At 42.0% G+C, this 26118-nt stretch overlaps 1 protein-coding gene across 2 annotated transcripts in view; it reads left to right on the top strand.

Moving 5' to 3' along the window:
• LOC144683255 (copine-8-like) overlaps positions 1 to 26118 on the top strand; it is a 742817-nt gene that overhangs the window by 316896 nt on the left and 399803 nt on the right. For both annotated transcript variants that reach the window (XM_078546211.1, XM_078546212.1), the window contains one exon: positions 20032 to 20095. In XM_078546211.1, coding sequence (XP_078402337.1) covers positions 20032 to 20095 — 64 coding nt within the window. The remainder of the gene's footprint in view (positions 1 to 20031; positions 20096 to 26118) is intronic.

Here is a 26118-nt window from a genome sequence, read left to right as displayed (position 1 = left end):
AAGGTGGTGGATGGGGCGCCAATCAAGCAGGCTGCTTTGTAGTGGATGGTGTCGAGTTTCTTGAGCGTTGCTGGAGCTGCACTCATCCAGGTATGTGAAGAATATTCCAACACGCTCCTGACTTGTGTCTTGTAGATGGTGGACAGACTTTGGGGAGTCAGGAGCTGAGCTACTCCCTACAAAATTCCCAGCCTCTGGCCTGCTCTCACAGCCACAGTATTTATATGGCTGGTCCATTTCCGTTTCTGGTCACTGTTAATTCCCAGCATGTTGACAATGTGGGATTCAGCGAGCGGAACACTGCTGCCCCAAAGGGTTACCTTTGCCCCAGTGGCCCGCAGCACAAAGTCACCAAACTTCCTTGCCTTCCTTGCCATGACTTCTCCCGTGCTAATTGGAGCCTGTCACCCTTACTACTTGGAGCCTGTCACCCTTACTACTTGGAGCCTCTTTCTTTGTTCACCTCCGCAGTAGTTTCTCTCCCCGGTGGTTCCTGCCAGTGGTCTCCTCCTCTCGATGTTTCCTCCTGGTGGCCCCTTCCCTGGGCCCCTTCCCTGGTCCCCTCTCTTTCCCTGGGACCTCCCTCTGTCCTCTCTGTTATAGGGCCCCACTCCTGGGCCCTGTGATCAGGTTTTCGCATTGATTTTTTTCCCACACAGGCACACTGGGTCAAGTGCCCGAAGATCTCATAATGCTGAACTGCGTATGCGCATCCCACTCCCGACCCACACATGCTTGTAGTTCCCGACCTCCACTTGGAAATCAGGTAAGTTCCTATTTCGTGACAAACTATATCCTCTATAAAGCAATCCAAGCCAATGGGAGAGGGGAGAACATGGAAAGAGAAAATAAGAAAAGAAAAACTTCAGTGTTAATGAGCTAAAGTAATCCTGTTATGTTCTACTTGAGGAAAGGAATTAGATTAAATGGGTTAATTAAATACATTTTCAATGTTAACAATATGTGGGTTGACTTTAATCAATTGAAACTCTAAATTCTTGTAATCTTGTAATTGATACTGTAAGTCAGTCATTTTTTTTTTAAAAGTCCATTGTTATATTAGACTTTGTTATATTATCACAAAATGTTAAAATACTAACATCCTGTGCCACAATATAATTCATCTAATTTTCAATACAGCTAACAGAGTATTGGCAGCGCCTTGCTCCAAATACGGAATTTTTGGGTTAAGCCTGTTATACTGGCACCTACTGATGACCCTTGGCCAACACTTGTCCTAAAAAGGAAAATGACCTAAATCAGAAAAGCCCCCTTGCGGCTTATTTTAAAGTTTTTTTTTAAAGCTTATTTGCTAATCTGAATGGTTAAGTGTTTGATAACACATTGTCTTTAACCCACACTCCCTCTTTTAGTTCTAGAATTTAGACTTGATTAGTAACTTATCCACTTAAAACAGTAAAGGCTGGATGTTCCTTTCATCTGCTGTCACTACATGGACATGATCCCGGCATATTTCCCTGGGCTTGAGAACATTAGCTATTTTTGGTGAGCTGCTTTGGTTGAGTTCCCATCAGTCGTGCCCAAAAAGATTTTGGCAGGACCTGAAGTGATGGGAGCTGCATTAAAGCAGACAGAAAAGCCTAGAAAACAGGAGGCAAAACCTCCCACTGTAAGTTTCAGCCAATAAACAGACTTTCAGCAGGTGAGTACTTGGGGCTGAAATAGAGGGACTGGGGGCATCTACCTCCATCAGAAGACATTGAGACCTTTATCGCTGTATGATGTTGTATGTACCTTCATGCCATTGTAATGTAAAGGTGCTTGATGTGGGACTGGAGAATGGGACTGGAGAATGGGACTGGAGAATGGGACTGGAGAATGGCTCTGCCCACAGTATGATGCAGAGAGTATGGTACTAGACTGAGAGAACAGTCTGGAGAGAACACTCTGGAACCAGCCAGCATGGAGGTAACAGTAACCTGGGATCTGTAAATAGATAAAGATTAACAATAAATGGCTCATGTTTAACTATACAAGTCTCAAGATCTCACCATTGAGACATCTAAAGAACCTACAATACAGCAACTGCCATTACCACAAGCATGGCACCACCTTACACCAGCCAGTTCCAGGGAAAAGTGATAACTTGAAATCACACAGGCTCAATTCCAACAGTGGTTGTTGAAAAATGATCAGGGCTATAAAAAACAATTTATTTGGTTTTCTCCTTTGCTTTTCTAACTTTTTAATTATTTAGGCCAATTGTAATGTCAGAAGTGCTGCCCTGACTGATGGTATCAAGCTCAGTGCATGTTAGAGATAACTACCAGGAACCTCCTAATCTATGCAGCTCAGTGTCCATTTATTCACTTCCCAATTTTTAAAAAAGTAATTCATGGGATGTGGGCTTCGCTGGCTGGGCCAGCATTTATTGTCCATCCCAAGTTGCCCTTGAGCAAGTGGTGGTGAGGTGCCTTCTTGAACCGCTGCAGTCCATGTCGTGTAAGTACATCCACAGTGCTGTTAGGAAGAGGGTTCCAGCATTTTGACCCAGTGACAGTGAAGGAATGGTGATATATTTCCAAGTCAGGATGGTGAGTGACTTGGAGAGGAACTTCCAAGTGGTGGTATTCACAAATCAAAATGTAAAGAATGCTGTTATATCTGGAGTCAAATCATCAAAACCCAAGTGTTTTCTCAGATCACCTTAACTTAGTCCTCCCTTTTCATTTTTACAGATAGCCAAATACAAAATCTATCCATTTTCATACTCTACAGCCTTTTTTGACATGTTTACTAAGTGTAAATTATCTGTATCCTTTATGGAGATTGGGACCATGTGTATAGCTCTGAAAATTGAGTTAAGCTTCTAATCCCTTCACATCTCATTTCTCTTCCACCTGTTTCTTATTTTACTTCATTGCTTTTACAGTACATCTGGGTCTCTACATTTATATAGACTTCAGCTCTGGGTTTATACTTTTTTTTAAATTTTGCAACTTTTATATCATGCATGAGTTCTGTAGCAGTGACTTATTACTTGCAGTTAAGATGTGATTAACAGGTCTACTTTGAAATATTTGTGTTCTTTTTTCTTGTACTGATCTTTCTGTGCCTTTTATTCTTGTTTCTACTATTACTGATGCCCTTAATCTATCCCTTTCTTATGTAATTTTGACATTATAATATTATTAAAGCATTTGAAAATATGTATATTTTAAGTTTTAAATAATTTTGTTCCACTTTTCCTCTTTTTTATTTTCCCAACTCTCTTTGTTCCCTTTCTTTCTGATTTCTGTTTTTAACTATTTTAAATTTGCATTGAATAATTTCTAAAGCTGTATTTTTTCTGTAAATTTAGTTTTCCTTAAAATGCCACGTTTAAAAAATTATTGTATTCATCTGGTGTCCTACCCATCCAATATGGACGTGAAAATCAGGTTGCCAAAAAATTGTTTCTTTTTGCAATCTAGAAGGCCCGTTTCCACGTGATTGAGGTTGAGAGCATTTAATTTGAAAAGTGATTTATTTATTTATAATTTAGTTATTTTTGTACATGTTCATTGCAATGAAGCACAGAGAAATGGAAGTGTTATTAACCTCAAAGTGCTTCCAAAGTTCAGTTCTGAAAAACCTAACTGTGATTTTAAGATTGGGCCCGCTTGTTTTGGGCTCTTCCACCAGAAGAAATATCTAATGAATGAAAAGTTTAATTTGGTAATGGAATGTTCCTGTTTTTGCGTGTGAACAGCCAGCATAACTACAAATAAGCACATGGTCCTTTCACTTCTTAATTCAGGTCAAATAGATTAAAGGGCCCCACCTGACACAGATTTGAACAGTCTGAGCCTACCATACCCACTAAAGAATGTAGGCCCTTATCGTGAAATTGCTCCTAATTTGACAGTAAGTAGAGATGGTTTTCTGTGGTTGAGATATGTTGTTGAGGCAGGGTAGAATGAGCTCTATATTTTGCATCTAACCATACTATGTTTTACTTGGGGCTGGGGGGAGGGAATTATCCTCAGCGACTTGGTGAGATTGCAAGAATGAATGTCAGAAAATCCAGGTAGCAAGGCTTACTGCAATCTTACTGCCGCATCTGGGATTTCCTTCGCCCCACCAGGACTGCTACTGGCTGCTGCTTCTCCGTCCATCAAGTGCAAATAGTGTCTTGTCCACAGGGGTTTTCGCTTAGGGCCCCCCTACTTACTGCTGAATCCTCCTCTCCCTCCAGTTGGTCCCACCTCAGCACTGCCAGAGTTACGTCAATTGTATTGGTAGGTTCCCGCTTGATGGCTAGAATCTCATCAGGAATCATGACTGAAATCGGTTGGAGATGGGGGTGAATACACAGATGTGGGCACAAGGGCCACTTTAACCCACTCCTGATAGGAGAAAAATGTTCCAATCCATAGTATTAAAATTTATCTCTAATAAGCCAACGAAATAATTTTTTAAAAAAAGTATGCTATCTGATTTCCTATGGTGTTGAACAAGAGTCAATGTAGCTATCCGATTAAGTGAAGTTACAGGGTGGAGAATAATTGGACCAGAGTATGCGGATGTAATTCAGTCTCCACTTTGAAGTCAGATGTCCATTATAAATTCCAATGTCCACATTTATAATAAAAATGTCTAAACTTGTCATTGTATATCCTCGTGCCAGTGATGGTATTATAGTCAAGGAAATGTGACAGGTATAAGATTTTTAAAAGGATGCAGATGCCTCTAAAATTCTGGGATTCCAATTCCACCATCAGAAGTATGGGCAGAACAAGACTGCTGGTGACACATGAGGCAGACTCGAAACTCAAGAACAGTGTTCACTTCATAACTAGGCTGAATCACATTAAAGGTGTCTGTTCTGTTGTTTCAGGCAAGCTAAGCGTGACACCCAGGCTTTTTTGATAGGTGGATCCTGAGGCCTGGGAAGGGTGGAAGAAATAATGCAGGGAATTTTTCTCCCGTTCCCAAACAAGCAAACAGAAATGTTTTTGAAAGTATTTGATCCTCTCTGGATTGATTACATTATTCTTAGGGACATTTGGGGTCTTGCTTAAGGCCACAGCAGCACTCATGACAGCTTTGCATTCCTTGGAGATCTTGGTCGATAGACGACCCAAGGTCGTCTGAAAACTTCTCAGACGTGTCCCAAAATCATCTGAGATGTTTGGGCACTGGAGGAAGACTTGTCTGTTCCATCCCTGAACCAAATTTGGGCTGCTTTATTGCACATACTGTAAACCCAGTGAATCGAAGTTCCACCCCAACTTGTGGGCCCTTACTCCCTTGGGTCAATGCCCTCACTTTGCCTAGGATCGAAAGTCAAATATTGTAATATAATTTTGGACTCGAGATGATTCAAGTCACCTGCATTCAAATACTTGCATGACACAAGTATATTGTAATTTAATTGTCACTCATGTACAGATGCAAATGTTAATGCAGGTAGAAAGCCTTTGCCAATAATGATCTATGACAAGCAACCAACAGTTGAACAACGATAGCCCAGACTGAAGAGATCTAAAGCATAACTTGTACTGAATAACTGCATTTAAGCCCATCTGTTACTAAACTGTTGCAGATAATCATACAACTATATTGTGTGACAATTATGCTATCCTCAATGTTTAATGTATGTTTATCATTAAAATTTAGAATCCAAAATGGTAGAAAAATGGCGTATTTTATTTAGTTGAATATAATGTAGGTCTGGATTCCCAGACAGATTAACAGTGTAGTGGCTTTGTATTGGGTATCAAAGCGCAAGTGTATGTTATTGAAAAATTTGGTTGTTAAAAACTGGTTAACATTTTGACTCATTTTATAAAACAGCAGGGCATACATGACTTTCTTGTCTGGTGGTATTTCAAATTATTTTGCTCTGATGACTAGCTTGGAAACACAGCGTGCTGGGATCCCCAGTGGATGTGCCACAGAGTGGTATGGTGCATTGGCGCCAACTGTTCACCATCCAATTATTTGTCAAACTATACATTGCCATCATAGATGGTTGCAACGGGAGAGATTGAAAATCATTGAGTGAGACATCCACAGTCACTCTTGCACATTTCTCAACTTCTGGTTAGACAGAGCTATGAGCAGGTTTTCTGCCCGCCCACTCACTGGGTGCAGTGTATCTTCTGAAGGGAAAAAGCTAAAGGCCCTTCTCCCCTTACCCTTACTATTTTTTGTGCATTTGCCAAAAAGTAAACCATTCCATGACCATGATGTTTGTTTGGTTAGAAAGGACTACCTGAACAATTAACAAAAGCAAGTTCAAGTAATTTTTTAAATAGTGGTGCACAACGATAAACTTACTACAAATAAAATCATTTTAAAAATAAGCTGAGAGATGCGTCTATGGCCTTTTGTTCATAATGGTTCGGATTTGATTGGCCAAATGGCTTTTGAACGCTTCTACAACATCTTTCTCATAAAATTGTTTTCTTGTTTAACCTTTTGATTTAACTTGGCAAGTAGCAGAATCTAAAAAAATGTTTAGTGCCAAAGGAAATGACTTGTGGCATTCAGATCAATAAATTATTTCGATGTTACTGAAGCTTTGCTCAGTACTAGACTGAATCATCATAAGAATAATACAAGTTTACCAAATGATGGACCTGATTTCAACAAAAAAGCATGGTAGTAATTGATATTTAATTCATATCACGTGAATGTGAATCTGTATTAAATATTGAGGTCTGCTTAATTGGTTAGATTCCACATCCAGTGCCTCTATTATAACACAGTACACTTGCACCCACTTAGTCTTACACTGTCCTTACTTATAACAGGAAGCTACCTGTATTGGGCAAATTACATTAACCATTTGTCAATACCACAGAAGTTAATTCCAAGATGCCAATTATAATGCATCAAGCATGGCAATTGTTCCATGCAGGTCAATAACTTCTTTTATTGCTGTGGGAAAGACCAAATTATGGTGGTTCATCTGATGTGTAATCCCCTGCAATTAATGATTTAAAAACTCTGCTGATTTCAGGCAATGTTAAGCAACTTCAGTCAGATGTTTGCACCTCATTAAAGTGTGATTTCTGTAGTTGCATATGAATTGCCAATGCAAAGAATCTTATTACTGTTAGCAACTATAGTAGGTGGCTGGAATGAACTCATCGTATCTTTGTACAAAGTGCAGTGTGACTCAAGCTAGTAGAGAGTTTATGCCCTGATTCACATTGACTTCAATTTTACTATAACCACTCGATACCACACTTGGTCACCTAAATGCTACCTTGATGTCAAGGGCAGCAACTCTTACCTTTGGAAATCAGCTCTTTTGTTCATGTTTGGGCCGGGACTGTATTGAGGTCTGGAGCTGAGTGGCCCAACTGAGTATTGGCGAGCAGGTTATTGATGAGCAAGCATTGCTTGACAGCATTGTCAATGATTCATTCCATCACTTTGCTAATGATTGAAAGTAGACTGCTGGGATGATAATTGGCTAGATTTGTCCTGCTTCTTCTGGGCAGGACTCACCTTGGAGATTTTCCACTTTGTTGGGTGGATGTCAATGTTGTAGCTGCACTGGAACAGCTTAGCTGGGGGCGCTGCTGGTACTGGCGCACAAGTCTTCAGTACTACAGCCAGAATGCGGGTTGAAAACTGGCTCCTGAGATGGTGGGAGACATCAGGAGAAAGCCGAGGTGGATCTCCCACTTGGCACTTCTGGTTGGAGATGGTTGCAAGTGCTTCAACCTCATATTTTGCACTCAGTTGGTAAGCTTTATTATCACTGAGGATGGGATTGTTCATAGAGTCTCCATCTCCCATTAATTATTTAATTGTCCACCACCATTCATTACTGGATATGGCAGGACTGTAGAGCTTTTACCTTAGTCATTTTTTAATGGGATTACTTAGCTCCGTCTATTACACACTGATTTCACTGTTTTGCATACATGTGATCCTTTGTTGCAGCTTCACTAGGTTGGCACCTCATTGTCTTGTACATTTGATTCTGATCCTAACATGCTGTTTTACACTCCTCAGTAGAACAGGCTTATGGCATGATGATAATGGCTGAGTGAGGGATATGCTGGGCCATAAGGTTACAATTTGTGATAGAATACAATTCCACTTTTGCTGATGACCGACAGCACCTTGTGGATGTTCCATTTTGAGCTTGTGGATCTTGTTCTGAATCTTTGTCATTCAGCATGGCGGTAGTTTCACACAACATGATGGAGGGTGCTCTGAGTGTTAAGATGGGAATTTATCTCCACAAGGACTGTATGGTGGTCACTCCTGCCAGAACTGTTGAGGACAGATGTGCTGCAACTGTTAGGTTGGTGACGATCAGATCAAGCAGGTTTTTCCATTGTGTTGATTCTCTAACCACTTGCCACAAGCCTAGCCTGATAGCTGCCCTCTTCAAGACTTTGCTGCCTTTGTCAGTGGTGGTGTTACTGAGTCACTCTTTGTGATGAGCATTGAAATCCCCAACCCAGAGTATATTCTGTACCCTTGCTACCCTCAGTACTTCTTTCAAGTGGCGTTCAACATGAAGGAGCATTGATTCATCAGCTAGTGGAAGGTGGCAGATGGTAATTAGCAGGATATTTTCTTGTTTGATGCCACAATGCTTCTTGGTTCCAGAGTCAATGTTGAGGACTCCTCCATTCTCTCTTGACTGTATATCACTGAGTTGCCACCTCTTGTGAGTCTGTTCCTGCCAGAAAACATACTAAAGGATGGTGTAGGAGGAATCAGTGACATTGGCTGAAAGGTATGGTTCTGTCAGTATGACAATGTCAGGCTTTTGCTTGACTAGTCTGTGGGAGAACTCAACCAATTTTGGCACAACTCCTCAGGTGTTAGTGAAGAGGGCTTTGCAGGGTTGATTTGGCTGGGTCTTGCCTTTGTCCTGTCTAAATACGTTGTCTAGTTCAATGCTGGGTGGTGAGTGAGTCATAAAGTTTTGGCTTGGAATTTCTTTATTGCCACTGTTGCAAATTTTAATAAGAAAGGCCCTTTGATTTTACTTTTCTAACAGTTTGTAGTGTTCTCCTGGGTAAGCATTTCTAAAATTGCTTGAAATTAATATATAGAATTTAGCCAGAAGCAGTTAGATTGTTTTTAATCTTGCTAATAACCCAACCTAAACAATAAAGAAATGACAATTTGATTTATTATAGTTGAGAACAACTTTCCATTCAGACAGCTTTTGGTAACTCAATTCCAGATTTCCATACTTTCCATTTTGGAGTCTACTCCATGTGCTGGGAAGATCATCCCAATATCACTCTAAAATTTGCCTTGTTACAGCTGAACCTAGTCAACTTCAAACATTACTTTAATGTAGTATCCCAGATTTGTTGTTCCCATTCTCTTAACTATCTTGAAAGGTCTCTAGTTTTCCAGCCTTGAAAAGAGACATCTAAGAAGTTTCTGCACCATTTCCTCAATTCAGATCTTTGACACAAGGGATCAGCCTTGTTGGCTCTTCTTTGAATGATGGTAATCCTGAAGTACCTGCCTTTTTTCTCAGTTATCGCAATGGGATGCAGTGCTAAAGGTGCTGGATGATGAAAGCACTGTGAAGTTTAACCACAATTTCCTCTCACTTGAATTCTCTGGTTTTGGTCAATATTTTATTGACTTTATTGATGCATAGATGATTTTTCAATGGCATTCTGATTAGCTCAAAGCTGCACTTACAACTGAATTGAAGATAGGATGCATTGAGCAAGCCCTCTGAGATGGTGTCAAATGGTCAAACTTCCAAAATGCCTCATGTGGCTTTGGAGCATTCTCACGCTTGAGTCTTTTGCAACCTGCAAAGGGTGAAGAGGTTAAAAAAAAGTGACTGAAACTGATGTAATAATGGATTCAGCCTGTATCCGAGGCACTGAGGAGAGAGGGCTGATTGAAGAGCATGACCTATGGATTGATTCAGTAATACAGATACTGTCTCAGTTCCCCAGTGCAGTGCAGAAACTTCTTCACTATAAATGTATTATACTTTTACAAAATACTTAGCACAATGCCAGATTGTGATGTAAAAATTATTGCTAGTGCAGATATATTATCTCACTAAGAAATCGGCCTTATTGTTCTTGTAGCTTATTTTATGTTCCCTACTGTAGTAAGTGGCATTGTTTCAATTGCCTTTTGTTCTGCAGTAGAAAGGGCAGCACAATGATTAGCATGCTGCCACTTCAATAGACTGCTGACAGGGAAAAATCCTCTTTTATGGCTGCTGAAGTCTAATTTGATTTTTTTTTAAAATTGACAGTACTGAATGAGCAGAAAGTTGTCCCAACTAAACACTGGAAGGACCAAAGTCATATGGTCTTTGGTTCCTGCTACAAACTTTGTTCCAAAGCCACTGATTCCAACCCTTTCCCTGGTTACCTTACTGTTGGAGACTGAATCAGAGGGGTGTGTAACTTTAGGGACCTAGTTGATCCTTAAATGAGTTTCCACTTACATATCTGCTCCATGAGCAAAACCCCTTCTTCCTATCTCTATAACATTGACCATCTCCCATTCCCCCCTGCCCCACCTCAGCTTATGTGCTGCTAAAACCATGATTCATGCCTTTGTTACCTATAGTCTTGATTTTTCTAACACTTTCCTGGCCTGCCTCCCATTTTCCACCCTCCATTAACTAACGCTCATCCAGAATATTGCTGCCTGTCTGCTAACTCACATATTCACCCATTACCCCTGTGCTCACTAATCTAAATGATCTCAGTTCAGCAATGGTTCAGTTTTACAATTCCTATCCGTATTTTCAGATCCCTCTGTGGCTTCACCCGTCCCTTTCTCTGTAATTTTCTTCAACCCTATACACCCCACCCACCTCCCCCCCACCCCTGCCAAGATATCTGTGCTCCTCTAACTCTGGTCTCTTGAGCATCCCTAATTGCTCCACTATTGGTGATCATGCCTTTAGATGCCTGGGCCCTCCCTCCCGAAGCTTTCCCACCTCTCTCCATTCTCGCTTTGTTTAAGAAGCTGCTTAAAACATACCTCTTTGATCAAACTTTTTGTCAACTCACCTAATGCCTTCTTGAGCGATTCAGTGTCAAATTCTGTCTCATAACGCTCCTATGAAGCTTTGCTAAAGCTGCTATAAAAATGCAAGTTGAATTACCTTATCCACAGAGGCCTCAATGAAAACTGCTGAGTTGAATAAAAACACATTAGTGGGTGCTCGGGAGGCTAACCGTGACTTACATTGTTAGGTCAGATTGGATGAATCCACTTTGCGTGCCTGTGGTGTTGGTAGATGTCCCATTTTTCAGCATTAACATCCCTCGCCTTGAGTATATTGTCCTTTAAAAAAAAACCCTGTCAACTAAAAGAAGTACAGGATTGGCAGCTCAACATTCCTGATTATAGGGTATTCAGATGAGATAGAGAGGGGGATAGAAGAGGAGGGCGGGGGAGGGGGGGGTTGCAATATTGATCAAGGGTTCAATTATAGCAGTGAGGAGGATGACATCTTGGAAAGATCATCAAATGAGGCTATATGGGTAGAAGTAAAAAACACAAAAAAGGGCAATCACACTTTTGGGTGTGTACTATGGGCCCCCAAACAGTCAGGGAGAGATAGAGGATCAAATATGTAATCAAATTTCAGAAAAGTGTAAGAATAATAAGACAATAATAGTAGGAGATTTTAACTACCCAAATGTTAACTGGGATAGTTTTAGTGTGCAAGGTAGGGAGGAAGCTAAATTCTTAAGTTGCATCCTTGGTGTTCATACCCACAGATCCCTGAAGGTAGCAGGGCAGGTAGATAAGGTGGTTAAGAAGGCATATGGGATACTTGTCTTTATTAGCTGAGGCATAGGATACAAGAACAGGGAGGTTATGCTGGAACTGTATAAAATGCTGGTTGGCCACAACTGGAGTGGAGTTCTGATCACCACATTATAGGAAGGATGTGATTGCATTGGAGAGGGTGCAGAGGAGATTTACCAGGATGCTGCCTGGTCTGGAGGGTCTGAGCTATGAGAGAAGATTGGATCGGCTGGGGTTATATTCCTTGGAGCAGCGAAGGCTGAGAGAGGACCTGTTAGAGGTGTATAAGATAATGAGGGGCATAGATAGGGTGGATAGGAAGGCACCTTTTCCATTAGTGGAGGGGTGAATAACCAGGGGGCATAGATTTAAGTTAAGAGATAGAAGGCTAAGAGGGGAGTTGAGGAGAATTTTTTTTTACCCAGAGTGTGGTGGGAGTCTAGAACTCACTGCCCGAAAAGGTGGCTGAGAAGTATTTAGATATTCACTTGTGTTGCCGTAGCCTCTAGAGCTATGGGCCAAGTGCTGGAAAATGGGATTTGTGTAGTCAGATCTTTGTTGACCAATGTGGACACGATGGGCTGAATGGCCTCCTTCTGTGTTGTAAATGTCTAAGAACTAACCTTTGTCTGTCACTGATCTCTTGCAAGTGAAAAACTCCTATTTGTATGGCTGCAGTGTTGATTGTCCATGGTATTTTTAGATAGTCAGTAAATTCCATCCCATGGTTTAAAGGCTTTCTGTTATTTCCAAATCTCAAAGGTTTTCTCCTGATACTGATTCTTGAAACTGCTTTGTTACAGGTTAAATTACAGGGACAAAATGGATGATTTGTCTTTTACAAATGATCACCTGCTTTGACCAGATAAAGAGTTATTATGATCATCTTAACAGTGTTTATTTTATTGACCACAATTTATCATGATGGCAGGAAACAATTCGCACAAGTTTCCCAAATCATGATGTACCACTACATCATTTGGCGACATGAAACAGCCAACCTATTACTTTTTCATTCAAGCTGGGGAATAGGAATTTGCTGGGTTTTGATTCATAAGATGCCAGTTGCTTATTTCCCATTATTAAATTGTAACATCCCCATTGTGTGACATGCTGTAATGCACTGAAGAAACCTATATTCTACAAACTCCCAGATAGAGTACACCTCTGATCCTTTTCTGACAGAAACTGTGGTGATATATATTTATAAAGAGTCAAGCTGACTGACGAGCATCTATAAATAAACTTTTGAGCTTAACTGGAGGAAACACTAAACACAGTCAGGGAATTTATCTTCATCTATCAGTTTGCTGCAGGCAAACATCCTTTAGAATGGCAAGATTTTCCAAATATGGTTAATTAAGTGAGGCCAGGATTTTCTGTGCCCACCGGCATCAGGCGTGTTCAGTGGCGTAAGAGGACAATGTGGCTTCATTGGTTTCACGACGGCGTGAAAACCAGTTCGCGATCGTCTGCTCAGCCCGCCAATGGTGGGCCACGTTATTCAGCCTCAGACGTCGGGAACCTCATTGTAATACATCAGCATATATTAGGTCTGCCCGCCGGAATTGTCCCACCCGACTGGGTCGTCAACTCACTCAACACACTGCTGTGTTTCACAACAGCACATAAGCAACGTGCATCCGGCAGGTTGCACTTCACTCGGGACTTCAAGGTTCGTTTGCCTACCTTGCTTCAGTCAACATTCGCGGTCATCAACGCCAGGCTTCACAGACAGCGCAACATCACTTTTAGGGGGGCTCATGGCAGGCCCCTACCTACCAGATCAGTCATATGTGGGTGTCTTTTCAGTGGTTGCAGGGCTAGGGCTTGCTTGGCAATGGGGGGGGAAGTGGCCTCAGGCAAGCGAATAGGCTGCAGGATGAGGGCTGTAGTGGGGAAGGGGGGTTTCCCAGGGTGTGTGTGTGGGGGCACATATTGATCTGTCCAAGTGGCCTCAAGATTGTGAGGGCTGAGGAGGCAGCCTCCAGAGGAGATGAGGCCAGATGGGCATGTAGGGTATGTGTGTGAGAGTGGGTAGTGATGTCCCTTGAGCTGGCAGTGAGTGAGATGCCAGTGAATGTGATGGGCTTGAGTGTATGAGTTTAGAGTGATGAGATGGTTGCCATACTGTCGTAATTATGGCTTTATGTAATATATAGTATACCTTTAAGAAGGTTGTTATAAAGGAAGATCACATGATCTTACGTAACCAATAGAGGAGTAGCGCGGGCTATCTCTAGTCAGTAGTCTGAGTTACTAGTCAGAAGTATGGAGACAGTGTTTGAGTTGAAAGCACACAAGTGTAGCTGGTGAGTACCTTTGTAAATAAACAGAATGTGTTCCACCTAAGAACTGTCCATATGGGATCTTTCATGGGAACAATGTTTCTGCTCATTGTCGATGCCTACTCAAAATGGATGGACGTATATGAGGTGAACTCACCAACACCTTCTGCTACAATTGAGAAGCTACATCAAAGTTTTACATTCACGGACTACCAGAAATAGTCATTTCTGATAATGGCACGGCATTTATGAGTGCTGAGTTTCAGCGGTTTATCAGCCTCAATGGAATCACTTAGGTAAAAACTTCACCATACCACCCTTCCTAAAATGGACTGGCCGAAAGGGCAGTTCAAGCATTCAAGTCAGACATGAAGAAATTAACTGGAGATTCCATAGCAACCAAGCTAGCACGCTTTCTTTTCCATTAAAGGACCACCCCTCACACAACAACAGGTGTCACACCTGCGGAATTATTGATGAAACACCATCTCAGGACAAGACTGAGCTTAATAATGCTGATTTTAGCGGGGGAAGGTGGAAAGGAGTCCGGGAAGTCAGAAAACTAGACACGATGGCATAGTCGGGACAGGAAGTTTACCGTAGGAGAGACGGTATATGGAGAAGGACCAAAGTGGTTGCCAAGTGAAATAAGTGCAGTGACTGGACCTCTATCTTACCACATGAAGGTGGAAGGCTGCGTCATATGGAAAAACATGGATCATCTAAGGGAGAAAGAGACAAATCCCCAATAAATGATTCCACCAGTGTTCACGACCAGGCCAACGTTTCCTTTTGAGAGATCTCAACCTAGTACAGATGTGTCACATGTGTCTGTTGACCTGCAAGTGTTGAGGAAACAGATTTGCAAGCGATCGCCGAAGAACCTGATGTTCAGACAACTCCAGAAATGGAGGTTCCTGACAAAGCATCTGAAGTTGTAGAGCTGAGACGTTCTACACGCATAAAAAAAAAACACAGAAAGACTGAATTTGTAAATTACTTATCTGTGTAAATAATTTGCTATTTTGAGAAAACTGAACTTGTAAATGTAAAATGTGTTTCCAAGTAAAGGGGAGGGATGTGGTAATTATGGTTTTATGTAATGTGTAGTATATCTTTAAGAAGGATGTTATAAAGGAAGATCACATGATCTTATGTAACCAATAGAGGAGTAGCACAGGTTACCCTCTGTAGTCAGTAGCCTGAGTTAGTAGTCAGAAGTATGGAGTGAGGGTCTGAGTTGAAAGCACACAAGTGTAGCTGCTGAATACCTTTGTAAATAAAAAAAATAGTGTTCCACCTAAGAACTGTCTGCTGGTTAACTCTGTCCATTATGCCAACTCAGCCATCCCACAACAAACGTGCAACCCAGATCCATAAGTCCCAACAAATTGGTGACTAGGATTCAACAGATAGCCTGGCTGCACAAATAAGATCATTCATCCTCTTTCTGATTGGATGGCCAACCTCTTCTGTGTAGCATTGGCACTGATCATCACTGCCACCGCCTCCCAAGCCTGGTTGATTACGCTGCTGCCCATCCTGCAGCCAGAGTGGGGGTAGGGGACATCGTGGCAGATTTCCACAGCTTTCAAAAGGCAAGCCAGTGACGCATCACTAAACCTGGGGGCTGCAGTCTTTTTGCCTTTCTTGGACATCTTCCCTGCAGTAGTCGTGGGCTGGAAGCACTGAGATGTGTGCGCGCGGCCGAACTTTAAATATGGTGCCCAGCTTGATGAAGTGGTGAGGTGATGGCATGGCGTGTGAATGAGAGCCTGCCTGCCATTGAAACAGTGTGTCTCCTGGGAATGCATAACTAATGCAGCAGATTTGGGACGATACAGCGTGAAGACCTGCCATTGCGGCCGGCGGGTAAAACGAAGCACTTAGTGCAAATCTGGGACGATTCTATCCTGACTGTTTGCACTCAAACTTCATATGGAAGAGCAAAGACAAGTAGGAGAGATGGCAATAATCCCAGAGCTGGGATTTAAGCTCAGAGTTGGTGAGATTCTCTTCATTGGTGAACAATGATCTGAGGGTCTCATAAATCACTGTTATATAGAATGCTTTCCAAACTTCTGCATTGGGGAGGGCAGAACATAGCATTTTTACCTGCGTGGAGGACAGGAATTTGTGCTGGACCATTGATTGGGAGAGGTGGTGGTGTAGTGATGTCACTGGGCTAGTAATGAGAGACCCAGGGTAATGCTCTGCAGATCTGGCTTCAAATCCCACCAAAGTGTATGGTGAAATTTGAATCCAATAAAAAAAAAATCTGGAATTAAAAGTCTAATGAAACCATTGTTGTAAAAACTCACCTGGTTCACTAATGCCCTTTAGGGAAGGGAAATCTGCTGTCCTTGCTTGGTCTGGCCCCCAGCAATGTGGTTGACTTGTAAACTAGCAAGCCATTCAGTTCTCAAGGGAAATTGGGGGTGGGCAATAAATGCTGGCCTAGCCAGCGATGCCCCCATCCCATGAACGAATAAAAAAAAAAGGTCTGATTTTCACCCCAAAAGCACTATGTCGCACAATCTGCCAAGTTTCAGGATGGGAAGCATCTACCTTCTCAGTGGCAGAGATATATAAATAATGGAGTTAGGATACAGTGATCTATATTCTGATAGTAACCTTCCCGATTACATAATTCTGATGTGATGCCATTGTAGAGCTGGCACAGTTGCCAAGATCCACTGTTTAAAGGGAAGTAGCTGGGGGTGGCATTACCTTTCCAGAGTGTTAGTGAAGTGGGCAAGTGGCACTAAGCTTTCAGAGGTGATTTGTCTGGCCATCTGTTCCCACCGATAGTGGGTTGGGAATCATCCTTGTGCTGTTTAGTGGAGCCAAGCCTTCAGAAATCAAAAATAAAGATGGTTATACTAGTACCTGCAGAGGTGATGCCAGTTTTGAACTTCTACTGCAGTGGAGCATTCCAAGTGACCAAGGCTGATATCTGCCATATGAAAGCATTGTTTGCAAGCAGAACTCTTTCATCACTTTCCCTATGGCAAGACAGCAGCAATAATATGAAGTGGCACAGAGACAGTGGAACATATAGCTGGGTGTATAAAAGGCTGTCAATTAACTTTCACCACTGGAAGAGGAGGCTCCATAAATATCCCAACCTCATTGATGGGGGAGCCCAGCACATTAGTGCAAAAGACAATGATGAAGCATTTGCAACAATCCTCAGCCAGAAATGCTGAATGGCTGATCCATCTTGGCCTCCTCCGGAGGTCTCCAGCATCACAAATGCCAGTCTTCAGCCAATTTGATTCGCTCCACATGATATCAAGAAACAGTTGAAGACACTGGATACGGCAAAGGCTATTGGCCCTGACAACATTCCGCCAATAGTACTGAAAACTTGTGCTCCAGAACTTGCCGTGCCCCTAGCCAAGCTGTTCTGACTCTAGAACCACAGTAATGTGGTCGACTCTTAAATGCCCTCGGTATGAGGACAATTAGGGATGGGCAATAAAAGCCCACATCCCATGAACGACGGAAGGGTCATCAATAGTGTAATCAAGCGGCACTTGCTTAGCAATAACCTGCTCATAGGAGCTCAGTTTGGGTTCCGCCAGGGCCACTCAGCTCCTGATCTCATTACAGCCTTGGTTCAAACATGGACAAAAGAGTTGAACTCCAGAGGTGAGGTGAGAGTGACTGCCTTGACATCAAGGCAGCATTTGACTGAGTGTGGCATCAAGGAGCCCTATCAAAACTAGAGACAGTGGGAATAAGGGGGAAAACTCTTCACTGGTTGCAGAAAGGAAGATGGTTGTGGTTGTTGGAGGTCCATCATCTTAGTTCCAGGACATCCCTGCAGGAGTTTCTCAGGGTAGTGTCCGAGGCCCAATCATCTTCAGCTGCTTCATCAATGACCTTCCTTCTGTCAGAAGTAGGAATGTTTGCTGATGATTCAATATTCAGCACCATTTGCGACTCCTCAGATACAGAAGCAGTCCATGTCCAAATACAACAAGATCTGGACAATATCCAGGTTTGGGCTGACAAGTGGCAAGTAATATTCACATTGCACAAGTGCCAATCAATGCCATCTTCAACAAGAGAGAAATTAACCATAACCCCTTAATATTCAATGGCATTACCACCGATGAACCCCCTCACTATCAACATCCTGGGGGTTACCATTGACCAGAAACTGAACTGGACAACCCATATAAATACTGTGGCTACAAGAACAGGTCAGAGGCTAGGAATCCTGAGGGGCGTAACTCACCTCCTTACTCCCAAAAGCCTGTCCACTATCTACAGGGCATGTCAGGAGTGTGATGGAATACTCTCCACTTGCCTGGATGAGTGCAGCTCCAATAGCACTCAGGAAGCATGACACCATCCAAGACAAAACAGCCCACTTGATTAGCACCACACCTGCGAGCATTCACTCCCTCCACCACCGACACACAGCAGCAGCAGTGTGTACCATCTACAAGATGCACTGCAGGAACTCACCAAGCCTCCTTCGACAGCACCTTCCAAACCCACAACCGCTACTACCTATAAGGACAAGGGCAGCAGACATGTGGGAACACCAAACCTCAAATTTCCTCTCCAAGCCACTCACCATCCTGACTTGGAAATATATCACTGCTCCTTCATTGTTGCTGGGTCAAATCCTGGAACTCCCTCCCTAGTAGCACTGTGGGTGTACCTACACCATATGGACTGCAGCTGTTCAAGAAGGCACTGCAATGACTCACCATAGCTCCTTAGACAGCACCTTCCGAACCCACAAGCCATCTAGAAGTACAAGGGCAGTAGAGAGAGGGGAACACCATCACCAGGAAGCTCACCCCCAAACCGCTCACCATCCTGACTTGGACATATATCGCGGTCCTTTCACTATCGCTGGGTCAAAATCCTGGAGCTCCCTCCCGAACAGCACCCTGGGTGTACCTACACCACGTGGACTGCAGCAGTTCAAGAAGGCAGCTCACCACCACCTTCTCAAGGGCAATTAAGGATGGGCAATAAATGCTGGCCCAGCCAGTGAAGCCCACTTCCTATGAACGAATGAAGATAAAAGAGAAAACTGGTTGTCTGATGGGATACTTCAGTATTAACAATGTAATCAAGATATTGCAACCAAAATCTAGTTGCCTGATGGATATTTGGAGTCTGCTGCAGATTGTAGTGAGCATTATGTCCTCTGTTTACCATTTATACCAAAATCATAAATGTGTGTTTTATATTCCTTTTATGATTTCAGCACAGGTAGTACCTGCAAAAAGTCTTTCATTCATGAGGGTAACAAATGAAATATGTCCTGATTGAATTTACTTCACTTGCCAATTAACCTGAAGCCACAAAATATTCTGCCATCCAAAATATGACTGAATGCTGGCTGGTGCTATTTAGTTTATTAGAGGTATGAAAGCAGGTACCATAGCGACAAGAAATAACAATCTGCTTCAGTCAAAGCCTTTTTGAAATACACTTGTTAAGGACTGGAAAATGTCTGCATTGCAGTCAAATCATGCTAAACCTGGCACGTCAATAATTACTATTGTCTCTGAAAACGAGAAGAAAATTGCTATTGTTTTCCATTATCGCCATCCATCTTCTTGACACACATGTGACGGAAGTTGCTAAATGCTAGTGCTAGCACAATACTCCAACAGACTAGTTTGCCGCTCTTAACAACAGGAAAAATTATACAAACTGAATAACCCATGTAAATACAGGAATTCTCTGTAATTCTCAGAAATAAGGTTTTCCATAAGAAATTAGACAATAGCATATAGCAGAAGGCAGCCCCTTATTCTCTCAGCTACATTTTTTTTTACTAAGAATTACAAATGGAGGAAAACAAACTCCCCAAGACATCCTGACCCTTGTAAGTTACATCAACTTGTTTCACATAATATTGAATATTATTTGTATATTGTTGTTTCCATTGGCTCAGAATTTAAAAGCAGTTGAAAAATAAAAAAAAAATACACAAGATTTTAATATATATTTCATTATCTCTTCCCAGCGGAATCCCAGGGAAGAAATGTGGGGCAATCGTACTGTCAGCTGAAGAACTTGGCAATTGTCGGGTAAGTAGAAACGTTCATTATCGCACAAGGAAACAGGGTTGGAAAATGCCTCCTGGATATAGCTAGTATTTCAGTATGTCATGTCACTCTGTATTTTCTTATTTATAAAACAATGGGCCTTGTTTTTAATTGTCAGCCTTCCTTTTCCCATCTCACAAACGGGTGGCCGGCAGTTAAAAGAATTGGAGTGGAGGCACCTCACCCCATCGATGCTCAAGATTATCCCATAGGTGGGATTTTAAGGCATGTTGTAAATGAAGGAATTGCATGCCTATCTATTTGAGTTTGGAGGTTGCTTAAGTATGCAAATCAGAGTCCTATACTTGCTGAAAGTTCCCACTTCTAATTTTCAGGTGCAAATGGGTAGCCACACACTGCCTGTTTTGTTGCTGGCGTTGTATAGTCTAACCATTGGCCTGTGTGTTAATTCAGGAAAAAGTACTTTTAGGGGGTGATATTTTGTGCAGTCTCCTGATCCCACATAAATATATAAATACTGTGATCCACTGGCCCAGCTCTTGCTTGAACCCCACCCTCCCAGCCCAAGCCTGACCGACTGGCATGGCCCATGTGGGAGCCAGCTGAGTTCCTTCCTTGCCATTACTGGCGAGTTGTACAGGAGTGCCAACTTGGCACCACATCTTGCCACAGCTTGGCATTTTCTTGAAACCTGAAATCTTTTGGTTGTCCCAAGCGGGCAGTATTTGGTTGGCTCCGTCAACTCAATGCAACTTCGGGCAGAAGCCAAGTATTGCCCCAATATAATTTTTGTTGAAGAGTTTTTTGATTAATGTAATCCTGCATATTTCTGAAGCAATGGCATTAATTTTCCAGTGAATCATTTGTTAAGTTCAAGCTACATGCATTTATAGTGTTTAATGGTGGTGTGGTCTTTTGAGAAGGTACACAAACCCACTGCGCTGCTCAGAATGATCCCAGGTATTCTGCAGCAGCACGAGAAACAATCACAGCACAATAAGTGATGGGTTTTTCCTTGATAACACATAATCAGTGAATGAAAAATACATACAACAAGAATAGTGTAGCACAAAGATTACTCCTCTTTGTATTCCTGGTGCTGTGAAACAGACTGATACTAGTTTGAAGCAGCAAATAATTATCCAATCAAAACTTTATTGATGAGTCATCTTGCAAATCCCTTATTTAAAAACATACTATTAGTTGTGATGTATATTTTCCAAGTTAGTATTATAAAGCAATTAGAAAACTCATTTGGTCCTATTGTTATAGTAAAGCAATTTTCTTCTGCAAGCACATCCTGGGGGTTTTGGGCAGAATGCACCAGCAGTGGGCTCTTTTGGAACTACTAATGTCAGTGCCTGAGCTGCTTCTTAGACTTTATTTTCCAGTCAGCGAATGGGGGCGTGCGTCCCGACATCACCGTGCATCATTTAGATTTTCAGTTCGGCTTGACAGCGTGCCCGCCAAACTGTCAAAGACCTATTAAAGCCTGTTAAAAACTAATTAAAACAGTTAAATGAGCTGCCCGTCCAGCTTAAGGTTGGCGGGCAGGCGAAGAGCCCAGGCGTCCTTCGCATTTTTCATGAAACCTCATCCACGGGCGGGATGAGGTTTCATGAAGTGTTTTAAAATTCAATAAAAATTATTTAAAAAATTCATTGACATGTCCCAGCTCATGAGGGTACATGTTTTATAAGTTACTTTGTCCTTCATTTAAATTTTCAAACCTTAAACTGATCTCCCTGAGGCACCTCTCCTGAGGGAATACCCCCCTGCCCGCACAGGGAGCGCTCAGTGCTTCCGGGCGAGCGTCACGCTGGGCCGGCCTTAATTGGCAGCGCGGTTCCGATCAGGGGTACCGATCGGGTTCATGCCTGCCCCTGCCTGACCCCGCACAACACCCCCCCTGCCGCCCCATATACCAAGTGCGGGATTTTCCACACCCACCCGCCGCCAGGATCTGCCAGTCCCGCCACAAATCAATGGGCTTCCGGCTGGGGCACAGCCTTGCCCGCAGTGGGTCTTGCCCGCGACAGGGCTGGAAAATCCCGGCCTAAGTGTGCACGTGAAAGTGCCCTATTGGGTGCAGGAAGGAGAGGTCGGGGCATTTTTTGGAGCTAGCAGCTACCTTAAAGAGGCATGCAAAGTAGAAACTACACAGAGATCAAACTGATACTTTTTGTTGTAAAGGTGTTTAAGTGTATATGAAGCAGTGAATTTTAAATCTCAGTTGCTGATGAGCTTTGGAGAGGATTGTAATCTCTTTTAGTCAGCCAAACGCTGCAGCTTGCATTTCTATGGTCTTACTTATTTAAAGTTACCATTGCTGTGAATGTTTATGTGCAGGTTAGGCCGAAGTTGGGAAAAGGGTGATGCTGCGATGATGAGCAGTAGATGGGAAACTAGGAAACACATGAGTTTGATGAAAGGTGCTTCATGAATAGGAGGGTATTAGTTTGACTTTGAGGATTCTCTTTTTGGGATAGACAATTCCTCAGTAGGTGGAGGGTTGAGTTTTGCTCCATGATGGGGAAACAGCTTTTGGTGTCTCAGAAACAGACAGGGTGAATTTACTCAGCAACTGCTAAAGGGGTTGTCAAGTTTTGGAATTGCTGCTTCTTATAACTTATCAAGATTCTTGGTTTAAGCTACAGTGTGATTTGAAATTAAATTAAATATGAGATTCTAATATTTGCAAGAGGTTTCATGACCAGACAATAAGCTTCAGATGAGGAGACACTTGATATAGTGGTATTAGGGCAATTTGTTAAGTAACAAAAGTTATACTTAACAAAAGAAGGCAGCCGATATCCTAATTCAGGTGGTTCTTGATTCCCAGTGACTCTAGTAGCTACAGATGGCTTGTGACTTCTGTTCTTCTTTCTATCATCTGCCTCAATTCTGTGCAAAGATCTTCTCCAAATTCATTCTTTTTATCCCATGCAGCCAGGGGCTCTTCCAGTGTTATCATATCGTGATAGTGTTATCTGTCTGATATGCTTATATTAATTGTCAATTATGATCATGACCCATAGTCACAAACTTGTAGTCATGACCCAAAACCATATCCTTAAAATACAAACAATCCATCCATACACACACGTACAATTAATCCTTCATCCACCAGGAACTAATACAAAGTACACATAAAAAGGAATCACCTCAACCAAACAGTTATCTTTACTAGCTGGATCAAGCATGATAGATTGAAATCTCTGTTTTTGCCGGTGAACTCATCATGGGTAATCTGGCAAAGTCTACTCTTAAGGAGGCCCATGCTGAATTAAGTGACAGCTCCCATGACCAGCCCCCCGGACTGGCACAGGATCATAAATAGAATGACCTGAACTCTTGTTTAAACAGATGCCAAAGGAAAGTAAGTAACATTTGAGGTAGGTCAGCCTGGTTAGGTTTGGGGAGGAATCATGACCAAGTGAGGGAGAACTTACTCATTTTCAGTCCAGCGGTGGTCAGAATCAGAGTTGTTAGCCCACTGATGTGGAATAATGTGTAGTTTGTTTTATTATTCACGAGGCAAAGTTTGAAATTATAAGAAGTATTGGGTTTTGATTGAACAGTCACTCTGTACATACACTTGCCATCTGTAAAGCAAAGGAGCTTAGCAATTCATAGCCGGTCATGTGTCACTCAATCATTTCAGCCTGCCTACTGAAAGATTGGAGAAGCATTTGTGTGAAAGATCATAAGAACATAAGAAATAGGCGCAGGAGTCAGCCATTCAGCCCTTCCAGCCCTCTCCACCATTCAATGAAATCATGGCAGATCGTCAACTTCAACAGCATTTTCTTGCACTATCTCTTGATGTTTTTTTTAAAATGTAGAAATCTATTGATCTCAGTCTTGAACTTACTCAATGACTAAGCCTCCACAGTCCTGTGGAGTAGAGGATTCCAAAGATTCACCACTTTCTGAGTGAAGAAATTCCTCCTCATCTCAATCCTAAATGGCCTGCCCCTTATTCTGGGACTGTGTCCCCTGGTTCTAGGCCAACCACCCCCCACCCCACAACTCCCCCAGCCAGGGGAAACACCCTTCCTGCATCTACTTTGTTGAGTCCTGTAAGAATTTTGTATATTTGAATGAGATCTCGCCTCATTCTTCTAAACTCCAGAGAATAAAAGCCCAGTCTATTTAACCCTTCCTCATAGGACAATCCCTGCATTCCATGAATTAGTTTGGTGAATGTTTGTTGCACTCCCTCAATGGTAAGTATATCTTTCATTAGGTAAGGAGACCATAACTGCACACAATATTTCAGGTGCAGTCTCACCAAAGCTCTATATAATTGCAGTAGGACATCTTTACTCCTATACTGAAATCCTTTTGCAATAAAGGCCAACATACCATTTCCTTTCTTAATTGCTTGCTGTACCTGCAAGTTAGCTCTCAGTGACTCGTGAACAAGAACATCCAAGTCTCTTTGAAGTTCAACACTTCCCAGCCTCCCACCATTTAAGAGATACTTTTTATTTCTGTTTTTCCTACCAAACTGGACAATCTCACATTGCTCCACCTTGTATTTCATCTGTCCACTTTTTGTATTCCATCTGTCCTCTTTTTGAATTTTGAATTTTTTGCCCACTAGCTTAGCCTCTCCAAATCCCCAGGAATTGCCTTTGCATCCTCCTCACAACTCGCACTTCCACCTAGTTTTGTGTCATCTGAAAACTTGGAAACATTACATTTAACCCCTACATCCAAATCATTGATATAGATTGTGAATAGTGGAGGCACAAGCACTAATACTTGCGGTAACCCACTAGTCAGAGCCTGCCAACTTGAAAATGACACATTTATTACTACTCTCTATTTTCTGTCCGTTAACCAGTTCTTATCCACGCCAGTATATTACCTTCAATCCCATATACCACACCCACTGGTTTCCCCTCATCCATTTTGCTATTTATGCCCTCAAAAAACTCCAACAGGTTTGTTAAACATGATTTCCCTTTCATAAATCCACGTTGGGTCTGCCCATTCCTACCATTATTTTCCTGCTATCTCATCCCTTATTATATATTCAAGAGGTCCTATTGTGAGACCCCTGGGTTAACTATGTGTGATTAGATAATGGACCCAATTCTGAACATATGCTCATGGGATAATTTATGCACGTGACGTCCACTGAATATGAGAGAATATCTAAGACAGATTCAAAATTCTTAAGAAAAATCACAACATGGGGGTGGTACAGTAGTGTCACAGCATTGAAAATTGCTTTCATTACTAAGTGTGCAAGACTAGCAGCATTGACAACAAGTTCTGAAGCAGCTAAATCATTTTTTATTCAATACACTAAGGATCAGGTCCTTTCTTGACAGTACCACTCCATCACTTTAAGCCTGAAAGCACTGGAACAACAGCTGAGGCATCAATAATATTTATCCATCAATTTTCTTATCTTGAGGCTTTTTTTAATGCATTCTTAGGAAGTGAAGTCACTGGCCATTATTATTGTCCCTCCCTCATTGCCCTTGAGGTAATGGTGGGTCACCTTCATGAGTAAAGTTGCTTTTTTTTTCTTGAGGGTAATTATTTTCAAATGTTTGGTCCACCGTCTTTGACCTTAAATGGTCACAGTTAAAGTCATTGAAGATAACCCAGTCTGCATTTCTGAGACTTGAGACTTAAATCACTTACTGAAATATTAATTAATTTTGGAGGAGTTTAGAATTGGTATGATAATGATCATAATCAAGTCTGTGATCATGATTCAAATATTTCACAACAAAATCAGCCAGATTAACACCTTTGGCTGCCAATCAGATATTTAATTAACAGCATTCAAACTGCACAGTGGAATATGGGCTTCTAATCACTCCGACTTGTGTTGGAATTTTTTCTATGGCTAATGCAAGTTCAAAATAATAGCTTTGAAAGTGTGCAGGCCAGTGAAGTTGTAGCTTATGATTTTTTTCTTGCTGTAGCTTGTTATGATTACTTATATGATGGTATTTTCCATTAAAGTAGAATGACAACTATAAGTTTACATATCCTATCTTGCATTGCCTCCCTCCCTT

The sequence above is a fragment of the Cetorhinus maximus genome, chromosome 8 (assembly GCF_964194155.1).
Source record: "Cetorhinus maximus chromosome 8, sCetMax3.hap1.1, whole genome shotgun sequence".
In the NCBI taxonomy this organism is placed as follows: Eukaryota; Metazoa; Chordata; class Chondrichthyes; order Lamniformes; family Cetorhinidae; genus Cetorhinus; species Cetorhinus maximus.
The sequence above is the reverse complement of the archived record's forward strand: the minus strand, read 5'-3'. Positions and strand labels throughout refer to the sequence as shown.